Genomic DNA, 24,654 nt, shown 5'->3' on the forward strand with positions numbered 1-24,654 from the left:
GTGAGGCTGTTTTATTAGAGACGGCATTGCGTCAGCAGGGCCGCAAGTTGCTAACCTAATAAAATTAACACTAGAAAAGCCCGCGGGAACTGTCAAATTCAAAGTTATTCGCTTCACTTGACTATAGCTACAATTCCTGTTAATTTCTGTAACACAAAGTTCTCAAAATGACTTGTAATAACGGCGAATATTTCTGACAAGTGTAGCTAAAGCGCACAAGAGTTGTAGGACAGACGCACTAGATAGGTAAACGTTCGTTTGTGTATTATTGCGTATGGGGATAAAAGACTTGTTTAGACAAGTTCGTTCTAAAATTAGTTTTGGTAAAAATGTCTTCGAAACAAGTGGTGTTTGCTAGAAAAATGCAATGGCTTATGCAAATTAAAGAAAATAAAGAGGTTCTTTTTGGGGCATTCTCGGATACTCTTCGAAAAGAAGACAAGGTGAAGCAATGGAAAGAGTTAGCTTCTCGTCCTCAAAGCGTATGATTAATGCCCTTAGAGAAAGATTGGACATGCGCAAGAGATACCCTTTGGTCAAAATCTAAAGAAGAGTGCAGTGGTAAGTGTTTTATGTTGTATTTTGGATTAAAACAGATTCTCAAAATTACAAAAATAGAAAGCGTCTAATCGCGTATCTGTTTTGTTAGTGTATGTTATAATCATAGAGTGTTTTGCAAAAAAATACCTACTAATCCATAATCATTTAGGCTCCTATTAGCTTGCACATACATATACTATGACTATAGTATAGTGAAAGCTTTGCCATTTGTTTCTTTTTCATTTACCGCTGAAGAACAGAGTATTTGTTGGTATCTAGAAAAATAGATTGCTAACCCCATTGCCTAACCAGTGTAGTGCAATCAACATTTTCTGTAGAGGCTGCAGCCCATACCACCGATTACTGCTGTTTTTGTAGCTCCGGGAAGAGGTCTTCTACGAGATCCTGGCATTGCACTCTACTTAGTCGAAATCGCTCCTCAAATTCTTTAACGGAAAGGAATGCAAAGTCAGTTCTCTCTCTGAATCGATATGGCAAACTTTTTTCAACATTTTCGTCATCACTTGAACTTGACCACATTGCGCTAGACGTGTGAATAAAGCAACGACTTCTTCTAAACTGTTTCTTGTAGAATTTTGTACTCACCTTTTAAGCATGGTTAAAATTTTCCTACAATTGTAATTGAATGTGTAACATAAACTTACAAGTGTTATCTTCTCGGTTATCTTTGAGTTACAGAACAGAAGTACAATTGTAAAATATTTTCCGTAATTATAAGTCCTACACAGGTAAGTCCAAGTTGCCGTGTGTTACGAAACTTTACAAGTCTATATCCAAATGTAGGTCTTGTGTTACAGGCCCCAGCCTGTGTCAGTAGTGATAAGTTTTCATATGTCTACAAGATATATTTTTTTATTACAATAGTAATTACATATTATATTAATTATTGTGTTTCACAAGTTGTAATATCTGATTTTTACAGGGAGGTTTAAAAGGAGTATATTTCATATACGAATTTAAAACAAAAAAGATGTTTATGCTCCATTGCTCAAATCCCAATTTGTATCAAAAAGTTTAAATATGTTTCATGTATCTTGTGTTTTCGTTATGTATAATAAAATGTTTTTCGGAAAAAGTATTGACAAAAGAAGAATTTTTGGAAAATATCTACTATACAGGGTCCGGCAATAGTGCATCGGGCCACTACTGAAATACAGTTCATACGAAATAAACTTTTAGTCACGTGATTAAGCTTGACCGGCACAGCGTTGCCCACTTTTATATATTTTCTTCTAATCAACATATTTTAGGAAACAAAAATAAATTAATTATAAATATATAAACAGTTATTATTTACATCAACAAAATTCACCTTTTTAACCGCATTTAAGGGACATAACTCGCTTTCCCGTTCAAAATATTGTAATAAAGTTGCGATGAGTTTTTTACGGCTATTTAGCTATCTTGTACACATTGCAGTAAAGGAGGTTCTAAAAAGAACAACGTTCGACTGCCATATGTCTGCTAGTAAACATTTTTAAGCTTAAAGTATGACAATACTATTTATTTAAACCAAAAACTTGTAATACAAAACTAAAGTGTCAAAACGAACGACAATATCAGAAAATAAATAAACAAATGCGACAACTTGACATTTTTTACAGCAGAACTACCACCTGAATCTCCAGCGCGAAATTTAAATTCCAGTTAGTCAGCTCGGCGCCGAATATATTCATGGTTGGCAACAATGAATTTAAAAACGGGATATAGGAAATCCCATGTAAATTTTAATGGGGTCAATTATTGGCTTCCCTAATTATTTTAGAGAATAATTCTATTTAGGTTTATTAAAGAGCACTAAAACCGACATTCAAAAGAATAACTTTAGATATTTTTGATTAGCTCGTTTACGAGTTATCGAAGATTTCTTTTTAAATATTTCTCCTTTCTTATGGCCCTGTATTTACTTATGAGCACCAGTCAAGGTAAAACATAACTGTCAAATGAAGTTGTCATTTCAGAAATTTACCTATTTAGTGCTTTATTATTATTGAAAACTCATTCCTACATCGGAAATCTTAAAGATGTATTTATAAATACAAATTAATATGAATTAAAGTAAAATAAACTAATCAATTACAAGGTTAATTATAGTATTATTACAATATTCAATAACGTATTAATTTAGGAACCATTAAATTGTTAGAACTTTAGAATTTAAGAAGATGTTCAAATATTCCTACATCAACTGCTAGACAATAACCCAGGCGATCATAAAATTCTCTTCTTACATTCGCTAGTTGGTAAACTGAAATTCTATCGCATTCGGCAGAAATAGCATTTTTTAACTCGTCTAGATTTGGGTATTTTTTATCCTTGTATATCCTGTTTTTTAAATGGTCCCAGAGAAAGAAATCATTTGGCGAAATATCAGGAGACCTTGTTGGCCAATTTACTGTATGATTTAGGCCAATAACGTTTCCGTTAAAACTATTAATAAATAAATAAAATATACTAAATATTCCCGAACAGCCAGGGTACTATGTGCCGGGCAGCCATCCGGTACCAAACTTCCTGATTTTCCCTAGCGGCATCATGTAAAGCAGGTAAAATATGATTTTCGAGTAGTTCAAAATAATATTCTGCATTTAAATTTCGCGTAAGAAATAATGGCCCGATAATATTGTGTCCGAATATCCCTGCCCAAACATTTACTTTCTGTGGATATTGCGTCCTTGTTTCGACAAACCTGTGTTGGTTTTCTTTGTTCCAATATCGATAATTTTGAACATTGGGTTCATTATTTAAGGTAAACGTGCATTCGTCAGTGAAACATATGTTTTTTTAAAAATTCCCTATCCATGTTTGCTCTCTCCATCATATCAAAACAAAACGCCTGCCGCCGTATTTCGTCCCTATCTCGTAGCTTTTGGTGCTTTTCATATTTGAAGGAATAGTATTTATGTCGTTTCAAAATTCGAAACGCTGCAGTGTGATCTATTCCTATTTCGTCCTCAAGTTTCTTTGTGCTGATCTTTCCGTCGTTCTCTTCTACGCACAATAAAACTTCCAAGTCGGTATCATTTCTTGCATCTTATCTTTGTTCCTGCCTTGCTTCACATCTGCAGTTATTTATTAGGGTAGCTTTGGTCCCAAATTTCTGGATATTCCTTGCGATTGTAGATTTTCCAGGTATCGGTCTATTCGGATACAGAGCAGCAAACATGTCCGACACCTTTTGATAACTATTTCCTTGATAATGCCATTTAATCATCAATACTTTTTCTTCGGTAGTGTAATTCATGGCTAATATTTTCGATGTAGGTATGACTTTTTAATAATAATAATAAAGCACTAAACAGATAAATTTCTGAAATGACAACTTCATTTGACAGTTATCTTTTACCTTGACTGGTGCTCATAAGTAAACACAGGGCCATAAGAAAGGAGAAATATTTAAAAAGAAATAGGCGATAACTCGTAAACGGGCTAATCAAAAATATCTAAAGTTATTCTTTTCAATGTGGGTTTGGTTTGGTTTGGTTTGGTTTGGTTTGGTTCTTTGCCATATGTCTGCTAGTAAACATTTTTAAGCTTAAAGTATGACAATACTATTTATTTAAACCAAAAACTTGTAATACAAAACTAAAGTGTCAAAACGAACGACAATATCAGAAAATAAATAAACAAATGCGACAACTTGATATTTTTTACAGCAGAACTACCACCTGAATCTCCAGCGCGAAATTTAAATTCCAGTTAGTCAGCTCGGCGCCGAATATATTCATGGTTGGCAACAATGAATTTAAAAACGGGATATAGGAAATCCCATGTAAATTTTAATGGGTTCAATTATTGGCTTCCCTAATTATTTTAGAGAATAATTCTATTTAGGTTTATTGAAGAGCACTAAAACCCACATTCAAAAGAATAACTTTAGATATTTTTGATTAGCTCGTTTAAGAGTTATCTCCGATTTCTTTTTAAATATTTCTCCTTTCTTATGGCCCTGTATTTACTTATGAGCACCAGTCATGGTAAAACATAACTGTCAAATGAAGTTGTCATTTCAGAAATTTACCTATTTAGGGCTTTATTATTATTGAAAACTCATTCCTACATCGGAAATCTTAAAGATGTATTTATAAATACAAATTAATATGAATTAAAGTAAAATAAACTAATCAATTACAAGGTTAATTACAGTATTATTACAATATTCAATAACATATTAATTTAGGTACTATTAAATTGTTAGAACTTTAGGATTTAAGAAGATGTTCAAATATTCCTCCATCGACTGCTAGACAATAACCCAGGCGATCATAAAATTCTCTTCTTGCATTCGCTAGTTGGTAAACTGAAATTCTATTGCATTCGGCAGAAATAGCATTTTTTAACTCGTCTGGATTTGGGTATTTTTTATCCTTGTATATCCTGTTTTTTAAATGGCCCCAGAGAAAGAAATCCATTTGGCGAAATATCAAGAGACCTTGTTGGCCAATTTACTGTATGATTTAGGCCAATAACGTTTCCGTTAAAACTATTATCTAAATATTCCCGAACAGCCAGGGTACTATGTGCCGAGCAGCCATCCATTTGGTACCAAACTTCCTGATTTTCCCTAGCGGCATCATGGAAAGCAGGTAAAATATGATTTTGGAGTAGTTCCAAATAATATTCTGCATTTAAATTTCGCGTAAGAAATAATGGCCCGATAATATTGTGTCCGAATATCCCTGCCCAAACATTTACTTTATGTGGATATTGTGTCCTTGTTTCGACAAACCTGTGTTGGTTTTCTTTGTTCCAATATCGATAATTTTGAACATTGGGTTCATTATTTAAGGTAAACGTGCATTCGTCAGTGAAACATATGTTTTTTAAAAATGCCTTATCCGTGTTTGCTCTTTCCATCATATCATAACAAAACGCCTGCCGCCGTATTTCGTCCCCATCTCGTAGCTCTTGGTGCTTTTCATATTTGAAGGAATCGTATTTATGTCGTTTTAACATTCGAAACGCTGTAGTGTGATCTATTCCTATTTCATCCTCAAGTTTCCTTGTGCTGATCTTTCCATCGTTCTCTTCCACGCACAATAAAACTTCCAAGTCGGTATCATTTCTTGCATCTTTTCTTTGTTCCTGCCTTGCTTCACATCTGCAGTTATTTATTAGGGTACCTTTGGTCTCAGTTCTCTGGATATTCCTTGCGATTGTAGATTTTCCAGGTATCGGTCTATTCGGATACAGAGCAGCAAACATGTCCGACACCTTTTGATAACTATTTCCTTGATAATACCTTTTAATCATCAATAATTTTTCTTCGGTAGTGTAATTCATGGCTAATATTTTCGATGTAGGTATGAATTTTTAATAATAATAATAAAGCACTAAATAGATAAATTTCTGAAATGACAACTTAATTTGACAGTTATCTTTTACCTTGACTGGTGCTCATAATAAAAAAGAGAAATATTAAAAAAGAAATCGGCAATAACTCGTAAACGGGCTAATCAAAAATATCTAAAGTTATTCTTTTGAATGTGGGTTTTAGTGCTCTTCAATAAACCTACATAGAATTATTCTCTAAAATAATTAGGGAAGCCAATAATTAACCTCATTAAAATTTACATGGGATTTACTTGGTATACTGTATGTAGATAACTAGATAAAATAAGTATTCGCTTTCACCATTTGTTGATGCGGTTTGTCGATGTGATAATTTTGGTTTTTAAATATTTATTACATTTATCCGCTTGTATTGACCAGTATTGACGCCATGCCCGATACGCCGCTGATTATGGTATATTTTTAGATATTTTTTAAATATATTTACTTACCACATGAGCAAGAACTAAGGTATCAGTATTATAACTCCTCGTTTTCTTCACAGTTCGGCTAGATACTTTTGATGATAACAAGATAATTGTTATTAATAAGATTATTGGAACCGTTCCTGAATATTTCATTTTGACCGTTCAAACTGTATTTCTCTGCACCAAAAGATTATTTATATTTGCGCACTTTCACCATACGACACCATCATTATACGATTTTTATGTTATGAAATGATTGAAGTTGTTTCCATCATCACTTTTATCTATTAATCTGTGATTAAGTTTAGTAAGATCAGTTATAAATTACTTAATTGCATTAAAGCGGCGTTACTTTATTATTTAAGATTTTGATGATAAGAATTATGGTATAATTTTGTATACATACATAAGTAAAAATATAAAATATCAGATTATTGTAGCTAGACGATTAGATTTTTAGAAATTGCGAGTGATGGGATTGTTGGAGGGCTACTAAAGCTACAATTTAAATTTTTTTAAAAGGTACAGAGTGTCCCAATTAAAGAAGAAATATCAAAGTTGTATTTTGTTAAAAGTAATACCCGATATATTATTACATTTTTAGTTTCTACACTTAAAATAAAGGGAAGTTTGATTAAGATTTTCCGCACTTAATCTTACGGTTTTTGAAATATTTACGATTTTGTGAAAATGCAGTAACAATTTTAATGCTTCATTTCTCTAGGCGTATTTAAATTTTTAAAACCAAATAGTGTACTGAAATTTTTCTATGAACTAAATTTTGTGTTGCAATAATAAAAATAATACTACCTTACACAGAGTGTCTAAAAATGTATATTCAACAATTAATATAAATAAAAATAATATAAATTATTTTAAACGGCAATAACTTGTTAATAGAACTGTATATTTTGCGCGAATCAGATGTACAATTTAATTGTCTATGAAATTGTGGTTATACCATTTTTTACCTATCTCTTCAAGTTGTAGAATGTAGAATGTAGAATGAGTAAGAAGGGGGGGGGGTTAATCACTGCGACCTTAAAGATCTATTGTTTGCCCCCCTTCCTTGAGTCATCACACAGTCTATTACCCATCATACCTCTGTTGTAGAGGGGACAGGGTATTTCCCATCCTCCTCTGCCAACAGTTCTTCCTCCGAGGGTACACACCCTTCCACGGTTGGAGTTTGGCCCTCCGTGCCGCCCTTCACAGTCGAGGAGCTTGCCTCCTGCTGAGGAACCCGGCACAACACCGTGAGGTGGAGGCTGGAGGATCTGTCTCCATTTTCACCACCTCTTTACCGTCTCTCCTTAGACCTGATACCGGTGTTGTCCCGTATCTGTAATAGAGGATATGTCTCTCTTTCTCTGTTGCCTCCTTGGATTTGAGGTCAATTCCTATTGTGAGGACCTGATCCTGACCCTCCTCCCTCGAGTTGATGACTCGCCAACTCGATGTCCTTATATTGAAGTTCTGACCCTGGATAACGCTCAGCAGGTAGGTGGTTAGGTTAGCTTTCCCCTCGCTCCTCGGCAGAAAGACCGTGATGGCCGCCCCTTTAGGGATGTTTTCTCCCTTCACTGCAACCAGTTCCGGCCCTTGCCAATTTTTAAGCTTAGGTGCGATTTCCACCAACCTTTTCGCCGATTCTTGAGATACACAATCTATGAGCCATGGATCTACGGAGCCTACAGGATCATGCCCATCCGAGAGTGTATCCCAGCAAAACGCAGCTGACCCACATTTTGTAGATCGTAGTGTTGCGATCCGATCGCCACTACTTCGTCCAGTATAGCCTCTTCTAGAGACGTTTGCTGGTCGGTGGTCAGAGCAACCTCTGGGAAATCCTTTGGCAGCACTGCCATTTTCACTTGTCCAGCAATAGCGGCAAAGCTGGTGATACGTCCCTGCTTGCCTCCCGGTGTTGGACGGCTTTCCATCTTGGCTTTTTTCTTTCCTTGCCGATGAAGAGGTGAGAGGTTCTCGCTCCCTCTCTTGCCCTTTGATGGAATCTCACAAGTTAGTAGAAAATGCATTATAATTTATACCTCATTTATCAATATACCCATTATTTCGAATATTGATTAGCCCTACAATATGATGGAAAACGAATTTAAATATCGTCAAATAATTAATCATGTTAATTTTTTGATCTTTCTTTTTAAAGTTTTTTTTCATAATTATTCTGTGCATTTTACGTGATATTTTATTATTGTATTGGGGATTTAGTTTAGGAAACAAATTAGGTAAATCTGATACATTTATTTTATAACAAATTGTTGGCTTTACAGGGGATAAACATGTACAAATGAGTTTTCCATAATAATAATCGTTATATTATCCGTCACACTCACTGTCCGATTGGGGTATAATATTTGAAAGGAGTTTCGCAAAATCATCAAATGGGCAAAATTCCTGACATCCTGGTAGTGTCAGTAAAGTAGGATCATCATTTTCATGGGTTTGATAATATATCTAAAACATAAATAAAATATTGCTTAAACAATGTTGAATTACTGGAACCATCAGCGGATCAGCCGATAATCTCACATTGTATACAGGGTGGCGCACGTCATTCGCCTCGGTTGATTATACGAAAACGGAAAGATGCAGAAACATTTTTGCAAACGAAAAGATGCAGCCACAAAAAATTTTTGTGGGTATATGTAGAGAGGCAATGTGTATAATTTAAAATTATTTTCAAATGTAGGTACAGGGTGTGTCAGAACTAAGATCCATACCAAAGTTATATTTTTTCTTATGGAACACCCGGTATTTTATTTCATTTTTGGATTCTGGCGCATAAAACAAGGCATTTATTATAAGGGTTTAATATGTTCAAATGCTTTGGTTTTTAAGATATTTAAAGATATTTAAATATGCATGCTATAATAAAAAAGTTTTTCAATGAGTGGAAGTGAGACTCGCAATCATGCTTTAAAATTTGACGAACGTACGTCTTATTGGATAGTTTACTGTTATTGGTCATAGTTAGGGTTAGCTACACAATGCTACACATTTTGATGGTCGAGTTCTGCACAATCAAAAATTTTCTTGTGGCAACCCTGGTGATTCTACTTCGGTGAAAATGACAAGTGAGGATCCGCCTTAATGAACGTAGATCAAAGGTATTTAGAACACTTATATTATTTTTATATTTTTTGTTATCTGTTTATTACTTACTTTTAATCCATATACATTGTCGATGTTGTGCACCTCGAACGCTAAGTACGATCCATATGGTGGAATATCATTCAAGGTCAGTATTTCTAAAGCACCAATAACGGTTCCTAGATTTGTTTCGTGTCCGGAATATAAGTATATTTTCCTGTCCGATGGTTCTAAAGTACCATTTATTTTTCTCTGGCTGTCGTTTAATATCTTTTTAAGAAAATAACCTGCAAACAAACGAAAAAGTACATTTAACTTAACTATGATATATTAAGTAAAGAAAATTATCCAAGTTTTGTCCATCGAGTGAAAATAATTTCTATTTCAGTATTAATTGGCAGTGAAAATGTTTAATATTTACCTGCTATAACTTTTTTTAAAGGTGCTGTACTGGTTTCGATATAGTAAAAATCGATTATGTATGACTTGAAAGGTTCAGGATATATGGCTTGTGTCCAGTTTTCTAAAGGAAGTCCAAGTTGTTCCTGAAAAATAGTAAGTATTACTTAGGATGTGAGAATATTAGTAAGATTCATAAGATTTCTTTTATATCTCAATAGGTACTAATTTGCCTTAAATACATCTAATTAGAAATTCAAATTAAAAAAATTTGAGAAGTTTTAGAGTGACAACAACTTTATTTCGAACAACAGAATTTAATAATACTGACAAAGGTTTTACAGCGTGATGTTTCAATATCAACTGTTGAAAGGCAAAAGTCGACTACTAAAAAGCAAATAGTCCATTTTTTGTATGTGTTACAATTAGTGATGTGTCGGTATTTGAGTAACGCGATTTTGGAGCGGTATTTTTTTGTAACGTCGTGTCGCGCTCCACAACGAATCAGGAACCTGTTACGGAAGAACAACGATTATAATTACGATAAAATTATAAATTATTTATATATAATATAATAATAGCTCCCGTATATAGCGTTTAACGCCTTGGGAGTAGCAAGGTACAGCTTGCTATACTAGAGCCGTTCGGTATACAAGGAAGATAATGTGGCTAGCACTACGCTTCAACCGCCTATTATTACCTCAGGATTGTGAATCCCAAGTACTCATTTAAGGCTGAGTCGACCTAGGTACCCAAACTATTTTTATTTTAATAAAAATAGTCGGCTGATGAAATGCCGTGTGTGGGAATCGAACCCACACCTTGAGATTGGTAGACGAGAGCCTGTACCTCTACGCCACCGGGCACCTTAAATTATTTATAATTTGCAAATAAATTATTTATAATCGCACTTGAAGTTAGCTCGAACAGAAGTGACCGAATAGCGACGTGTTTAGCTCCAGCCGTCGCGATTTCGTCGGTCGCCAACAGTAGTATTTGGAACTGGTATGTCCGTAGCGCCGCGCGATCTCGATCGGGACGTGTTCGCTCCAGCCGTCGCGCTCCTAGAGTTGTAGTTCCCTGTCGCGAACAGAAGTAACTGCTGTAACTGGGCATCGACGCTCGACCTCGGCGGCGACCTACTTCGCTTCAGCCGTCGCGCTCCTAGAGTTGTAGTTCCCTGTCGCGAACAGAAGTAACTGCTGTAACTGGGCATCGACGCTCGACCTCGGCGGCGACCTACTTCGCTTCAGCCGTCGCGCTCCTAGAGTTGTAGTTCCCTGTCGCGAACAGAAGTAACTGCTGTAACTGGGCATCGACGCTCGACCTCGGCGGCGACCTACTTCGCTTCAGCCGTCGTGCTCCTAGAGTTTTAGTTCCCTGTTGCGAACAGAAGTAACTGCTGTAACTGATTATCGACGATCGACCTCGGCGGCCACGTACTTCGTTCCAGCAGTCGCTTGAGCGCTTCTATAGGGTTTCGGTTTTGCCTGTCGCGATTTGGTCGGGTCGAGTCGGGTACTATTGGCGTTGGTGCTCCCGTCGCTACGCTACTTTCGAAATAGCGATTTTTGGTATGTACTAGGCATGGTATAAAATAGTGTTGTTTGAAAGATGAAACGCAAAAGCAAATAAAATAAAATAAAAATATTTTATTTGCTTTTATAAATTTATATAAGTTTTATTGTTTATATCTATTTTTAAGGTTAGGTTGGACCAATAAACAATTTTAACAGTGGTTTGGACTTTGTTCTTGATTTTAATATATTATATTGCAATACACATAAATGTGAGCCGTTTATTTATTTTATTTAAACGAAAATTGATAAAGAAAAGAAAATAACAATGAATGTCATCGTTTTTCTAAAAATGCGATAGATTGGCTATACACAATAATTATAAACTCGATATTTAAAATGTGTGGTGGATAAAAGTTACATTAATCTACAAATATAGATAAGTTAGATATATTTTTAGCGAGGACCGCAACACTTTGGAAATCGGAACCTCGGTTACAAAATCGCGGTATTTTTCTGGAACGGTCGCTATTGTAACGCGACTCATGTGGAACCGGTATTTCCATCACTAGTTACAACGCCTTTTATATGAAATTCATGAAATGATATAAAAAATCCAGTTCCTGACGAAATACTTATATTCATCTAAATCATAAAGAAAAAGTTCTAGAATTTTCTAGTTCTAGCATCAAGATATCACTAAGTTGGAGAAGATATTTTCAGGGAAGTGAAATGTAAGTATGTAGGCGGAGTACTGCTGGTTTTTGACATGTTTGGTACAACAGATAGTTGTACCTCACGGTATAAATGTGGGGTCTATATTTGGATTCATCTATAGGACGTTATTTTATATAAGAATCAACAGGAATGGTGCCAGAGCTCGAGCCTTTTTTTGTAGACCAGTACTATTTTCATCATCACAAAATCAATGATTAATAATAACAAAAATAACAATTAACTATTTTACCTGAATTCGCAATCCAAAGTACAAATACAGAGCGGAAATATAATCCACTTCTTCACCTGTGCCTTCGGAAAGAGTTTTTATAAGACCATCGTAAGCTTTTAATCTTTCAGCAGTACTGGATGTGTTGTAAATCAATGGTAAGACTGTAGAACAGGCCCAAGATGAAAGCTCCTAAAATACAAAATCTAATTTATCATATAAAATTATTATAATAATTACCTTTAATTTATTGGAAATGTGTTTCCAATAAATTAAATTTAATTATTATAAAAGAAACAATTGGGTCCAAATTAAAAATATATTTTTGTTTATTTATCATTGATATACTTTTTAATAATTTTCTAGGCGAGATATTGCACAAGGGAATATCTACTTATAATTAAAACTTAGTAATTGTCTTATCACCTTATCTTGTTCTGCTGGTAGGTAATTATACGGAATGGGCTGCCAAGATAGATCCGATTTCCATACTAGAGATCCGCTGGGCGGAAACAAACCTGCTAAAACCAGAGATATGGACATTTTGGTCCTGTTGCTGTTTGTTGTGTATGCATCTGTGACGCCAATATCCCAGTCTGTTCCCAAAAAGTCTGCATACCTTTCCCGTAACTCCACGCCCACATTATACATTCGTTCCTTTCCATCCTAGAAAGTATATTAATATCAATGTTTTCTCCATTTCTGATTCTTGAAGCCGATAAATAATAGTATATATAATTACATACCGAGGAGGTAAGTGTTTCATTACTGTCGAGAGATTGATATTGATAGTAGCGTCGAGATTAACTAAATCTCGAGACTATAATGAAAACTTTCCTCCGATGTTTGTATATTATTTTATTTACAACCACATCATTAATTAAAAAATAGGGACAGTATTTTATTTTGTATAAATATCCGAAAATTTTTCGTTTTCTGTTTTGGCATTTCCATATCTGTATAGTTACCGGTACCAGTGGTTATGGCGCAAACCTTCAACAGCAAAACAAACAACTAAGTGACAGTTTTGAATTTCTCGTTCGCTTTTTCGAATTTATATAACATAGAAAGCCAGAATGTTGTGGGAAAGTTCTGATAATGAAGACTACTTTAACATTGGTACTCCACCAGAACTTTCAGAAGCTGCAAAAAAGAACAGAAGCCAGTTTACTTCCAGAAAAAAGTAGGGGGCGATATGAACATTGAAAGTATACGAAAAATTGTGTGCCAAAAGAAATGCTAAGAATATTGCTTCGGAGACAGTCTTGATGGCATATTTTAGCTTTAGGCTACGTACAGCATATGATACGGACAATGATAGAATTAAGGGAAAAGACTTCTCCTTCTTCTTCTTCTTCTTTTAGAAGGCGTATCGCTTGTTTAGTTCCGGTTTCCTCCTCGTCTAAGCAACTCTTGCGAGGTTGACTGCCAACTGCCTTGCCAACGTTTAGGTGGTCGTCCACTAGGTCTTCTGCCATGGGGTACGTTGTTGCGAATTATTATGGCCATTCTGTCGGGGCCCATTCTATTGACATGCTGGTTCCATTCTCTTCTTCTCTGCCTTATCCATCTGACAACGTCGTTTGTTTGGCACTTTTCTCTTATGTCTACATTTCTCTGTCTGTCCCTCAATGTGTATCCAGTTATCATTCTTAAGGTCTTCATTTCAGTAGTTCGTAGGATTCTCTTTGTTACTGATGTTTCAGCTCTGGTTTCCGCACCATATGTCATCACTGGTCGTATGCAGGTTTTGTATATTCTTGACTTACATTCTGTACTCAAATGTTTGTTTTTCCATATGGGATATTTAAGATGTCCTGATATTGCGGCAGCTTTATTGGCTTGTTTCCTTACTTCTTCTTCCAGGAATCCTGAGCTTGTAATTTTGCATCCGAGGTATTCGAATGACATTATCTGATCAATAGTTTTGTTTTTTATTACCAATTTGCACCGTAGAGGCTCCTTTGTAATGGTCATGCATTTGGTCTTATTTGTGGAAATTTGCATGTTAAGTTTTTCTGCCTGTCTGTTAAAAGCTTGTAGCATTCTTTGGAGGTCGTTCTCTGACTTTGCAATAAGTACTGCGTCATCGGCATAGCATAATATGTTTACTTTATGCATTCCCACTCGATATCCTAATCCAGTATTCTTGACGGTTTTTATTACTTGATCCATGATTGTTTCTATTGTCATAGAAGGTGTATTTATGTTGTTCTTTATGGGGAAAATATGTGTTATTTATTCTCAGTTCGTTCTGTCCACAGAATTCGGTCAAAATTTTGCCATTTCTAATAGTTATATTTTCGTTATATTTTTGTTTTATTCCATCCACTACCTCGTTTCCAATTCTTGCGTTTAAATCCCCTAACAGAATTATCTTTTCATTCTTGGTATTTTGTCTATCGCTGACTGTAGATTTTCGTAGAAGTCCATTGACGTTTCTTCAGGTTTATTAATGTCGGGTGCGTACACTGATATAATGTGAATGGGTTGGTCAAATATAATCTTTACTCTCAGGATTCTGTCGCACACGTATTCTATGCTTTCTATATTCTGTTCATATTTGTCATTTATAGCTACTCCAACGCCTGATGTTGCCCTTCGGTCTTTTGGTACGCCTGAGTATGTTAAAATGTAGTTATTTAGTTTTGTTGTTCCCTAACCTTTCTTTTTTGTTTCGGAAAGTGCACAAATGTCTATTTGATGTTCGTTGAGTTCGGGAATTAGTTCATGGTCTTTCGAATAAAGTGTTTTTTATATTCCTAGTATTACTTACTTTTCACCCCGAGGAACCACTTGAAAATAACAGAATAACAGAAAAAATAATTCACCACAATCAATGTACCAAACACTTTACTTTTAAAACATCATCAGGAACTAATTAGAATAATTTTAATCATCTGCTGATGATTCAAAACACGCGTCCAGTGTAAAAAGTAAAGTATTTTGGCGTATTATGGTAAACTAGTGTTTTATTTTTCTGTTGTCAGACCTAAGGGTCCAACCTCAAATATATACTTGGAAATATACACAGAATAAAAATAGTCTTTATAGACTTTGAGAAGGCTTTCGACTCGAGATATCTTCGACTCGAATAATAGAAGCTCTAGCGAAACAAGGTATTGACAGGCCTTATATAGAAACTCAATTGTCAATATATACAAAGAAACCAAAGCAAGAGTAATGATGCAGACAACAACCCCAGAGTTTCCAACTGGCAAAGGAGTAGGAGAGGGAGTCGATATCGTCAAAGCTGTTTACAGCAACATTTGTAGAAATCTTCGGTCAACTGGACTGGACCAACAAAGGATTATAAAGAGATGGAGAATATCTCTCTATCTCTCTATACCCATCTAAGATTCGCTGATGACATAGTCCAAATTGCCAATAGTACTGAAGAACTACAAGCAAAAACTAATGAACTAAATACAGCCAGCAATAAAGTGGGTTTCAAAATGAATTTAGCAAACACTAAAGTAATGTACATCGAACTAGTGGAAAGAAAATACATTCTAATATTCTAATATTAGAAGAATATATATATATATATATATATATATATATATATATATATATATATATATATATATATATATATATATATATATATATATATATATATATATATATATATATATATATATATATATATATATATATATATATATATATATATATATATATATATATATATATATAAACAAAGGAAGTTATCGTGGAAACCATAAAAAACGAAGAAAGAAATTTATTGGGCAAGTCCACAGAAAGATTAGTCATGATACATGACTAAAACATGACTACCCGTAGACACTCAGTGTTTCTGCCTTCCGGCTTCATCAATACGGGAGGAATCAGCAACGATGAACTAGCGATCCTGAAAAAAGAAAAAGAAAAGGAGAAGCAAACGAGGCACAAAGGCGCCATTTGCAGCTGGTCCGGCAGTAGCTTACAATTTGAAGCGTTACTACCGAAACCGCCGCGGAGGCGTTCCAACACACCTCGCCGCTATCACCCTGGCCCAGAGAAAACAATAAACAAAGGAAGTTATCGTGGAAACTATAAAAAAACGAAGAAAGAAATTTATTGGGCAAGTCCACAGAAAGATTAGTCATGATACATGACTAAAACATGACTACCCGTGGCAGTCAGTGTTTCTGCCTTCCGGCTTCATCAATACGGGAGGAATCAGCAACGATGAACTAGCGATCCTGAAAAAAGAGAAAAGGAGAAGCAAACGAGGCACAAAGGCGCCATTTGCAGCTGGTCCGGCAGTAGCTTACAATTTGAAGCGTTACTACCGAAACCGCCGCGGAGGCGTTCCAACACACCTCGCCGCTATCACCCTGGTCCAGAGAAAACAATAAACAAAGGAAGTTATCGTGGAAACCATAAAAAAACGAAGAAAGAAATTTATTGGGCAAGTCCACAGAAAGATTAGTCATGATACATGACTAAAACATGACTTCCTTTGTTTATTGTTTTCTCTGGGCCAGGGTGATAGCGGCGAGGTGTGTTGGAACGCCTCCGCGGCGGTTTCGGTAGTAACGCTTCAAATTGTAAGCTACTGCCGGACCAGCTGCAAATGGCGCCTTTGTGCCTCGTTTGCTTCTCCTTTTTCTTTCTCTTTTTTCAGGATCGCTAGTTCATCGTTGCTGATTCCTCCCGTATTGATGAAGCCGGAAGGCAGAAACACTGAGTGTCTACGGGTAGTCATGTTTTAGTCATGTATCATGACTAATCTTTCTGTGGACTTGCCCAATAAATTAAGTTAGCATGGAGTATGAAGAGGGAACAATGAAGAGAGACCGTAAAAGAATAGGGTGGATATGTCAAAAAACCCAGGTAATAGATGTCATCCACAAAGTCAAATCCCTCAAATGGCAATGGGCAGGACACCTGGTAAGAAGAACGGACACAAGAGAAGGACCACAAAAATTACAACATGGTACCCACGAGGAATTAAGAGGCCTAGAAGAAGACCAAACCGGGGTCCGCATAGCCAAAAATAGACAACAATGGGCCCAACCTACAAAGAGAGTATATGGATTATACATCATCATAATTGGAAATGGTTGAATAAGCTGAAAACGATGATGCTGATGATGATCCACAGAATTGTTTTTAAATATACAGGGTGAGTTTCCTACGCTGTTCTCTATGGGTATCTCGGAAAGTACTAGAGATAGAGTGTCGGTTAAATGGGGAAAGAATTGCAGTTTTGTGTCGTCATGCGCCGTTCAGATTTCTGAAAAAGTTCATGGCTCACTAAATATTTAAAAAAAAAACAAATTTTGGCTATTTCAAAAATTGTCCCTAATTCCATTATAATCTATTTTAGACAAAAAGTTTTTTAATAAAAGTTGTAGATAATCACATCCTTAATGAAACTGTGCCCTACGTTTTCTTCTAATGCCTGCCTTTTTTGACATATGACACAAACATATGTTTTTTTTTAAATGGAAACTATATAGTTGGCCATGACTTCATGAAAAGCGCCATTTTTTAAGTTTTTCAGTGATATAAGCTATAATATGCTTCTTTCGAATTACTGAGTTATAGCCAATTCTTATCATTTTTAATCAATGTCACTTAGTTAGCCATGGGAACAAGTTCAATCGTCGTTGCTCTCAGTAATGTGAAACTGTCACATTCAAATTTTGTAAATTAAAATAAACAAAAATTGTAAATATGAATTTTTCAAATGAAAAAAAAGCGTGTAGGATTATTGGTTGAACTTTTCTTGGTCATACATTTTCGAGGATACATTGACCGGTGAACGTTACTTACGTTTTTTAGAAAAGTTAAATTTAGATACTCGCGCATCAATAGAGTGGTTCCAACATTGCTTTCATTATGACACTCACCCTCATAATGAAAGAAATGTTAAAAATTATTTATATCATAATTATGCAAACTCAGGGATAGGAAGAGGTGGACTAATTGCATAGGCCTCCTCGATCACCTGACCAATCCATTTTAGATTTTTTTTATGTTGTATGGTTAACAACAAGGTTTACAAAAGAACTTACCAATTAAGAGAGGCATCATGAATTAGGAGAGAAGTTTATTAAAGTCGACCGGCCATTCTGTGGGAAAAGCTTGTTTTAAAAAGATGTATTTTATGCACTCAAAACGATGGCGGTTTTTGAACATTTGCTAAAATAACTTAACTTAAAGTGTACAGTACGTCTGCTGGATCTGGGACTATGAAAGAAATGCGGACAAAAAACATTTAAATAAACAACAATATATTTTATACGTCGACTTAACGAGTACGTCACCGCAAATCGCTCCGCCCACTCTTTTTATTGGCTACTTGCAAATTTGTCGAATTTTTATTGATGAGACGTGTCGTCTAATTTTTTAAGAAAAACATCGAGAGAATATCGTTTCCCCTCTCACGGATACCCCGTAGCTATAGAACGGACAGACGTACTGTATGTAGTGATATTAGTTTTTTTAAGTTTCATTTTGTGTCAGGTAAATTGTAAAGAACCGTTTAATAAAATATTCTGTCTTTTTATAAGTTATAAATCATAACAGAATAAAATACCATACCAACTAAGTGAAATTAGCCAAGAAAGATAAGAATTGGCTATAACTCAGTAATTTTTCGAAAATAAACATATTATAGCTTATATCGCTGAAAAGCCTAAAAAATGGCGCTTTTTATGAAGCCATGGCCAACTATGGTTTCCATTTAAAAAAAACATATGTTTGTGTCATATGTCAGAAATGACAGTCTTTAGAAAAAAACGAAGGACACAATCTCATTAAGGATATGATTATCTACAACTTTGATCTAAAATAGATTATAACGGAATTAGAAACGATTTTTAAAATAGCCAAAATTTGTTTTTTTCGAAATATCTAGTAAGCCATGAACTTTTTCAAAAATCTGAAAGGCGCATGTTTATGACCCCACAAAACTGCAATTCTTTCCCCATTTAACCGACTCTCTATCTCCAGTAGTTTCCGAGATACCCATAGAGAACATCGTAGGAAACTCACCCTGTATACTATTTATTGCTGGAGTTTTTCTGGAGTTGGCATTATCGATATTTTGAAGAAAAAAGTTATGAAGTACTTACATTAGTTAGTTGTCCATAACCATATGGTTTATAATAACTTTCATTGTAGTATGGGTTACTTTTCCATAAGTCATATTTACCGGGAGTTCTTTCGCCATGTCTGAAAAGCTATCAAAATTTGTCATTTTTTTCTGTAATACTATTTATTTAATATAATCTATTACCATCTATATATTATAATCTACTGCATTACCATCTAAGTCTGTTAATAGATTGTTTTTTATACAGTGAAAACTTTATAATTAAAATTTTGAGTGTGAAAATCAAAGTAGGGGCTCAAAGTAAACTCGACTTTTTTATAAACTTATTTATTTTTAATTTTTTTGTCTACTGTTGCAATATACAGGGCGAGTCTTAAATAAGTTCAAATATTTCCAAGGCTGTAGATCTCGATAAAAGAAACATATTTTTCTTTTACCGTTTTTCAAATAAGTCCGAAATAACCGAGTAATTCGAAGTCCGAGTTTGAACATTTAAAAAAATTGTTTTGTTTTTAAAAAATTTTGAGAGCCACCACATTTTTTCTGTATTTGCATCCCTTTTTGTGTCGTAACCGTAGAGTAAAGCCAAAAAAACAATCTAAAATATCAATATTCCATGGGTATATTGATAAATGCGGTCTAAATTATAAGAAAATGCATTTTTCAGACGCACAATTTAATTGCCTATCAAATGGTATTATACCAAAAATGGTATAATACCATTTGATAGGCAATTAAATTGTGCGTCTGATTCTCCTAAAATGTATAGGGTGTTCCATTTAAATTAAACAAGTTAATGCTGTTTATAGCTAGAAATTATTTAAAATACATTTTTAGACACTTTGTATGAGGTAGAATTATTTTTATTATCGCAACACAATTTCTAATCAATAAATAAACTTCTGTAAATATTTAGTATTAAAAACTTTGATACCCTTGGAGAAATGAAGCTCTAAAATTTTTACTGCAATTTCACAAAATTGAAAAGATTTCAGAAACGGTAAGGTTTAAGTGTGATAAACCCTAATCAAATTAACCTTTATTTTAATCGTAGAAACTAAAAATGTAATAATATACAGGGTGTTACATTTAAAAAAATACAACTTTGATATTTTTTATTTATTTGGGACAATCTGTATCTTGAAAAAATATTTTTAAATTGTAGCTCTAATACTCCTTCAACGAACCCAAAACTTACAATTTGCAAAAATCTAATCGTTTAGCTACAGTACTCCATGTCATATGTAGTGAACAACCCTGTATATTAAGGCAAATTGTATTTAAAAAAAAATTAAAATAGAAAATTGAGAATAACAACTTCTATTGTAATTTCTAGTGTCTTTTTGAAAAATTACAAAGAAAAATATCGAAATTTTTTCGAAAATTTAGGAAGGTTATGAAATAATAATAAAGTGTCAGAATCTGGAGATAAATAATTCGGTAAACATATTGCATTGAAAGTAGTAATAATTTAAGGCATCTGGGTATATTTAATAGTTTAATTAAAAATATTTAATACTCATAGTAATCTACGCTTTGTATCGTCAAGTTGTTGCTAGGAGCTTGTTTAAAGATTAATTGCGCAAAAATACCGTATGGTCGAAAAAAAACGGCGTCGGAACGGCTGATGAATTACAATCGATCTTAATTTTGGCGAGGTCAATCTCTAGATCGCCTTTACCAAAAACTGACATAGGACTTAATAAAGGAAAATTAATACTAATTATAGAAAGACTAAAAAAGGATAGGACGTTTCCAGCCACATAAATTTATTTCAAACAATATTTTCTCGAATTTTAAACAACTATTTTTTTACGCACAGTACGGGGCAAGTAAATGCCATCTAGGGCTTGATCACACCAAAATTATCATCGATTTTTATATCCAGCACTCTGTGACGCCGTTTTTTTTTCGATAGTATGGTATTAGAACGCGCTATAGGTTTGCGATGTATTATAGTAAAACATTCAATGGACATATCGATTTTATTAATACTAACTAGCGTAAAATATTTTTTTAAAAGATTTTTAGCTTACCACATGGACAAGTACCACGGTACTGCTATTATAACTATTTGTTTTATTGGCGTTACTGCAGGAAATACTCGACAATAAAACTATTATCGCTGAAACTATTAATATATGGATCTGGTTAAGGTTCATCATCTTGACTGGCAAATCCCGGCTGTCTGTACTGCTATTATATGATTCACGGTCAAGTACTTCCACTATATGAGTCCTGATAAATATTAACGTTTTATATTTTAATTGATAGATAACTTCAATTACTTTTTTTCTGTATTATTGAATAATTGCAATTTTGTTAAATATAGAATCAGCAGACGACCGTAGAAGATAGTGGATTATTTTTAGAAACTTTTATTAATCTTAGAGTTTTTTTTAAAGTACTTAAGTTAACCCCACGAAGTAGAATAATAAGATATATCATATACATATATCATATACAGAATTTTTTAAAGTAGAATAATAAATCATGTGATTAAGCCGGTCCTACACTATGCTTCCAAGTTCCAAAGTTGGTACCAACGTTGGAACCAACGTTGGACGCATCATTTGGCATAGTCTTCGACAATATTGTAATTCACAAGTGTGTATTCTACCGTAACCACCGGTCACCAACTGGAGGCCCAACTTTATTTAGCATCGTTGATAATTACCCGATAAAACTTCAAATTGTGGATTTTTTTTCACTCACCAGATATATTTCGAAGCTTTAAAATGTCTTTTTCCGAGTTTTTAAAAATGTTATAGTAAGTATATAAAAATAGTTTTAATAGAATACGGAAAAAATCATACCAGTCAATAAATGTTTATCTCTCACTTTTTATCAATCAAATTTAATAAAGGAATATTTTAAGTTCACAGTAATGTATAATATGAGAAATAAAACAATAAAAAATAGATATTTTTTATAGTATAGGTATATTATGTACTTTATCGATATTTTACGCCCCCTACTCCGGGGCGCCTGTCGTAGCGGAGTGGTATTACCACAGTCACAGTTGACAATCATCGATTTATCGGTAGGTGTGCGGACATGGTAATTATAATCGATAATAGAAGGGTGAAAAAAGTTATAAATCTGTAAAAAGAGGTGTTTAAACTATGAAGTGATTATAAGTGTGTGCAATTATACAATTTAAAAGGTATAATGCCTGATAGTGTTCCGTGCCGGCGCTATAAATTACGGCCTAACCCCAAAACCACGTTTTTCACTTTCCTAATGATAGGAATATTCAGAAATAGGGGCTCCAAGCTCCAAGCTACTCATCGTGATGAGTTTGTGGTGACAAAATACAGCAGGATGTGTGGTCTGCATTTTGATAAGGAAAGTATACTTTGTTTTATCACATATACAGATGAAAAAGCCGGCTTTTTTTAATTATTAAATACATACATTTAGATCTGAAATTAGAAATCTATTTATATGGCCAAAATACTACAGTTCAGGTAAATGAACTAAAAACACCATTTGAAAGAATTATTATAAATGAAATTGATGTTTGATTGATGTTTATTCCTTGATTCACTTGTTTTACAAAACTAATAGTAATTAGGGTTCGGAAGTTGTTAATTAAGACGTAATTTACCTGATTAAGTACGTGTAGTTCTAATACTAATAGTAAACTACCTTTTTCCCGTTCATTAACTGCATATAAACTACTTTAATAAACTACGTATTGATATTACGAAAAAAATATCCTGTAGGTTAATTTCGATAGAAATAATGTAATGCATATGGCTTTTTATTAAAACTAAGTAAAGAATTATTTATACATTCATAAAAAAAACAGAATATAATGGTTAACACAATATATTAGAATTATTATAAAATATGAAAATTCAAAACATTTTAATATGTATAAGATAATCACCTAGTTAGTAATCTTTGTCAAGACTTTGTAGAAAGTACAATATGATCGAAAAAAAAAACGGCGTCAGCGATGGCTATGAAATGAAGATCGCTGTCATTTCATATGTAAAATTATATGGGGAATGTCATCGATCATCATTTCCAAGCCAACCAGACGCCGTTTTTTTTCCGATCATATGGTATTTTTCAACCTGCTTTATAATATGGTCATCAGTTTAATAATTTTCTGTTTTATGAGGGGTCTAAATAATAAGATGTGAATATTATATTTAAAGCTATATTTCTTCTGTTTTCTCAAATATATTTATATGTATTTTCTAAAGGTTTTACTTATCTTTTACCTCACCTCAAACCTTTCATATTTGAAAGTTATATAAACTACACCCTCCACATCGATTATGTAGTTTTCCGAACCCTGATAGTAATACTGATCAAATTATTAGTCATGCTTGTTATTTACTAAATTCTTTAAAATGCGATGAAAATAATAAAAAATTTCTAACTTTTATCTGTGTTCAATATTAAAGTTATTAATTTGAGTTGAGTAACAGGTTGAGCTTGAAGTAATAAAATATTGTTTTAATGAGTAAAATATGAGGTATGTTTTAATAGAGAACTTGCAAACTGATCAGGGCCCGAATTCTGTAACTTAGAAAACGCTAAGCGCTTTTAGACGCTCAGCGTATATGACGTTAATTTTTGGTGAGCGCGCACTTAACTAACGATTTGGGTATTCTCGTCTGACGCGCTTAGCGTCTTTACTGATTGCGCTAAGCGCTTTGAAAACGGTTGCCTTTAAGGATCGTTTTGCTTGTCGAACTGTCAGTGAAAATCGAAAAAATTGCGATTTCGTGCGTTATCTTGCTCTTTAGTGAAAACTACTACTTGTTCTATAAATTCCTAAATAAGTAATCGACAAATTACAAGTTGGTAGCTATAAATATTGTTCAAAACATCGAAAATGCTGAGAATCGTCTTCAACATTTCCCTCGTATAATAAGAATAATGACATATCCATAGAAAAATAGGTTGACATAACTCAACAATAGGTTATAAAATTCACGTAAAATTGACATTTTTCATTGTTTTAGTCACATTTGACTATTAGATACCTGCGAAATTACGATGCTGTCAATATGTGCTCAACGCGTATCCAGAAAACGACTCGCACAGCAACGAGAATACCAAAATCGACTGCTTGACGTTTCGCACACTTTCGCTCACCGCTTTGAAAGCGTAACGTTTTTATGTCAAAGTTACAGAATTCGGGCCCAGCATTATTACAGCATAAATAAATACAATGACGATGGGTAATGTGAGATGAGATATCAATCTGATGTTTTTTAAAATTTATGTTTAATTATTATTTATTAAAAATTAGGTGGCAATAAA

General features: G+C 34.0%; 1 protein-coding gene across 1 annotated transcript in view; it reads right to left on the minus strand.

Annotated features, from left to right (window-relative positions):
* The window catches only part of LOC115890484, a 29,343-nt gene extending 7,772 nt beyond the window's left edge, over positions 1-21,571 (minus strand). The window contains exons 1-8 of the mRNA XM_030910723.1: positions 21,405-21,571; positions 19,388-19,495; positions 12,723-12,962; positions 12,318-12,488; positions 9,856-9,979; positions 9,507-9,721; positions 8,664-8,798; positions 6,345-6,479 (exon numbers count right to left, since the gene is read on the minus strand). Coding sequence (XP_030766583.1) covers positions 6,345-6,479; positions 8,664-8,798; positions 9,507-9,721; positions 9,856-9,979; positions 12,318-12,488; positions 12,723-12,962; positions 19,388-19,495; positions 21,405-21,533 — 1,257 coding nt within the window. The 5' untranslated portion in view covers positions 21,534-21,571. The remainder of the gene's footprint in view (positions 1-6,344; positions 6,480-8,663; positions 8,799-9,506; positions 9,722-9,855; positions 9,980-12,317; positions 12,489-12,722; positions 12,963-19,387; positions 19,496-21,404) is intronic.
* Between the last annotated feature and the right edge of the window lie 3,083 nt (positions 21,572-24,654).

The sequence above is a fragment of the Sitophilus oryzae genome, unplaced genomic scaffold (assembly GCF_002938485.1).
Source record: "Sitophilus oryzae breed Bouriz unplaced genomic scaffold, Soryzae_2.0 scaffold_866_pilon_pilon, whole genome shotgun sequence".
NCBI lineage: Eukaryota > Metazoa > Arthropoda > Insecta > Coleoptera > Curculionidae > Sitophilus > Sitophilus oryzae.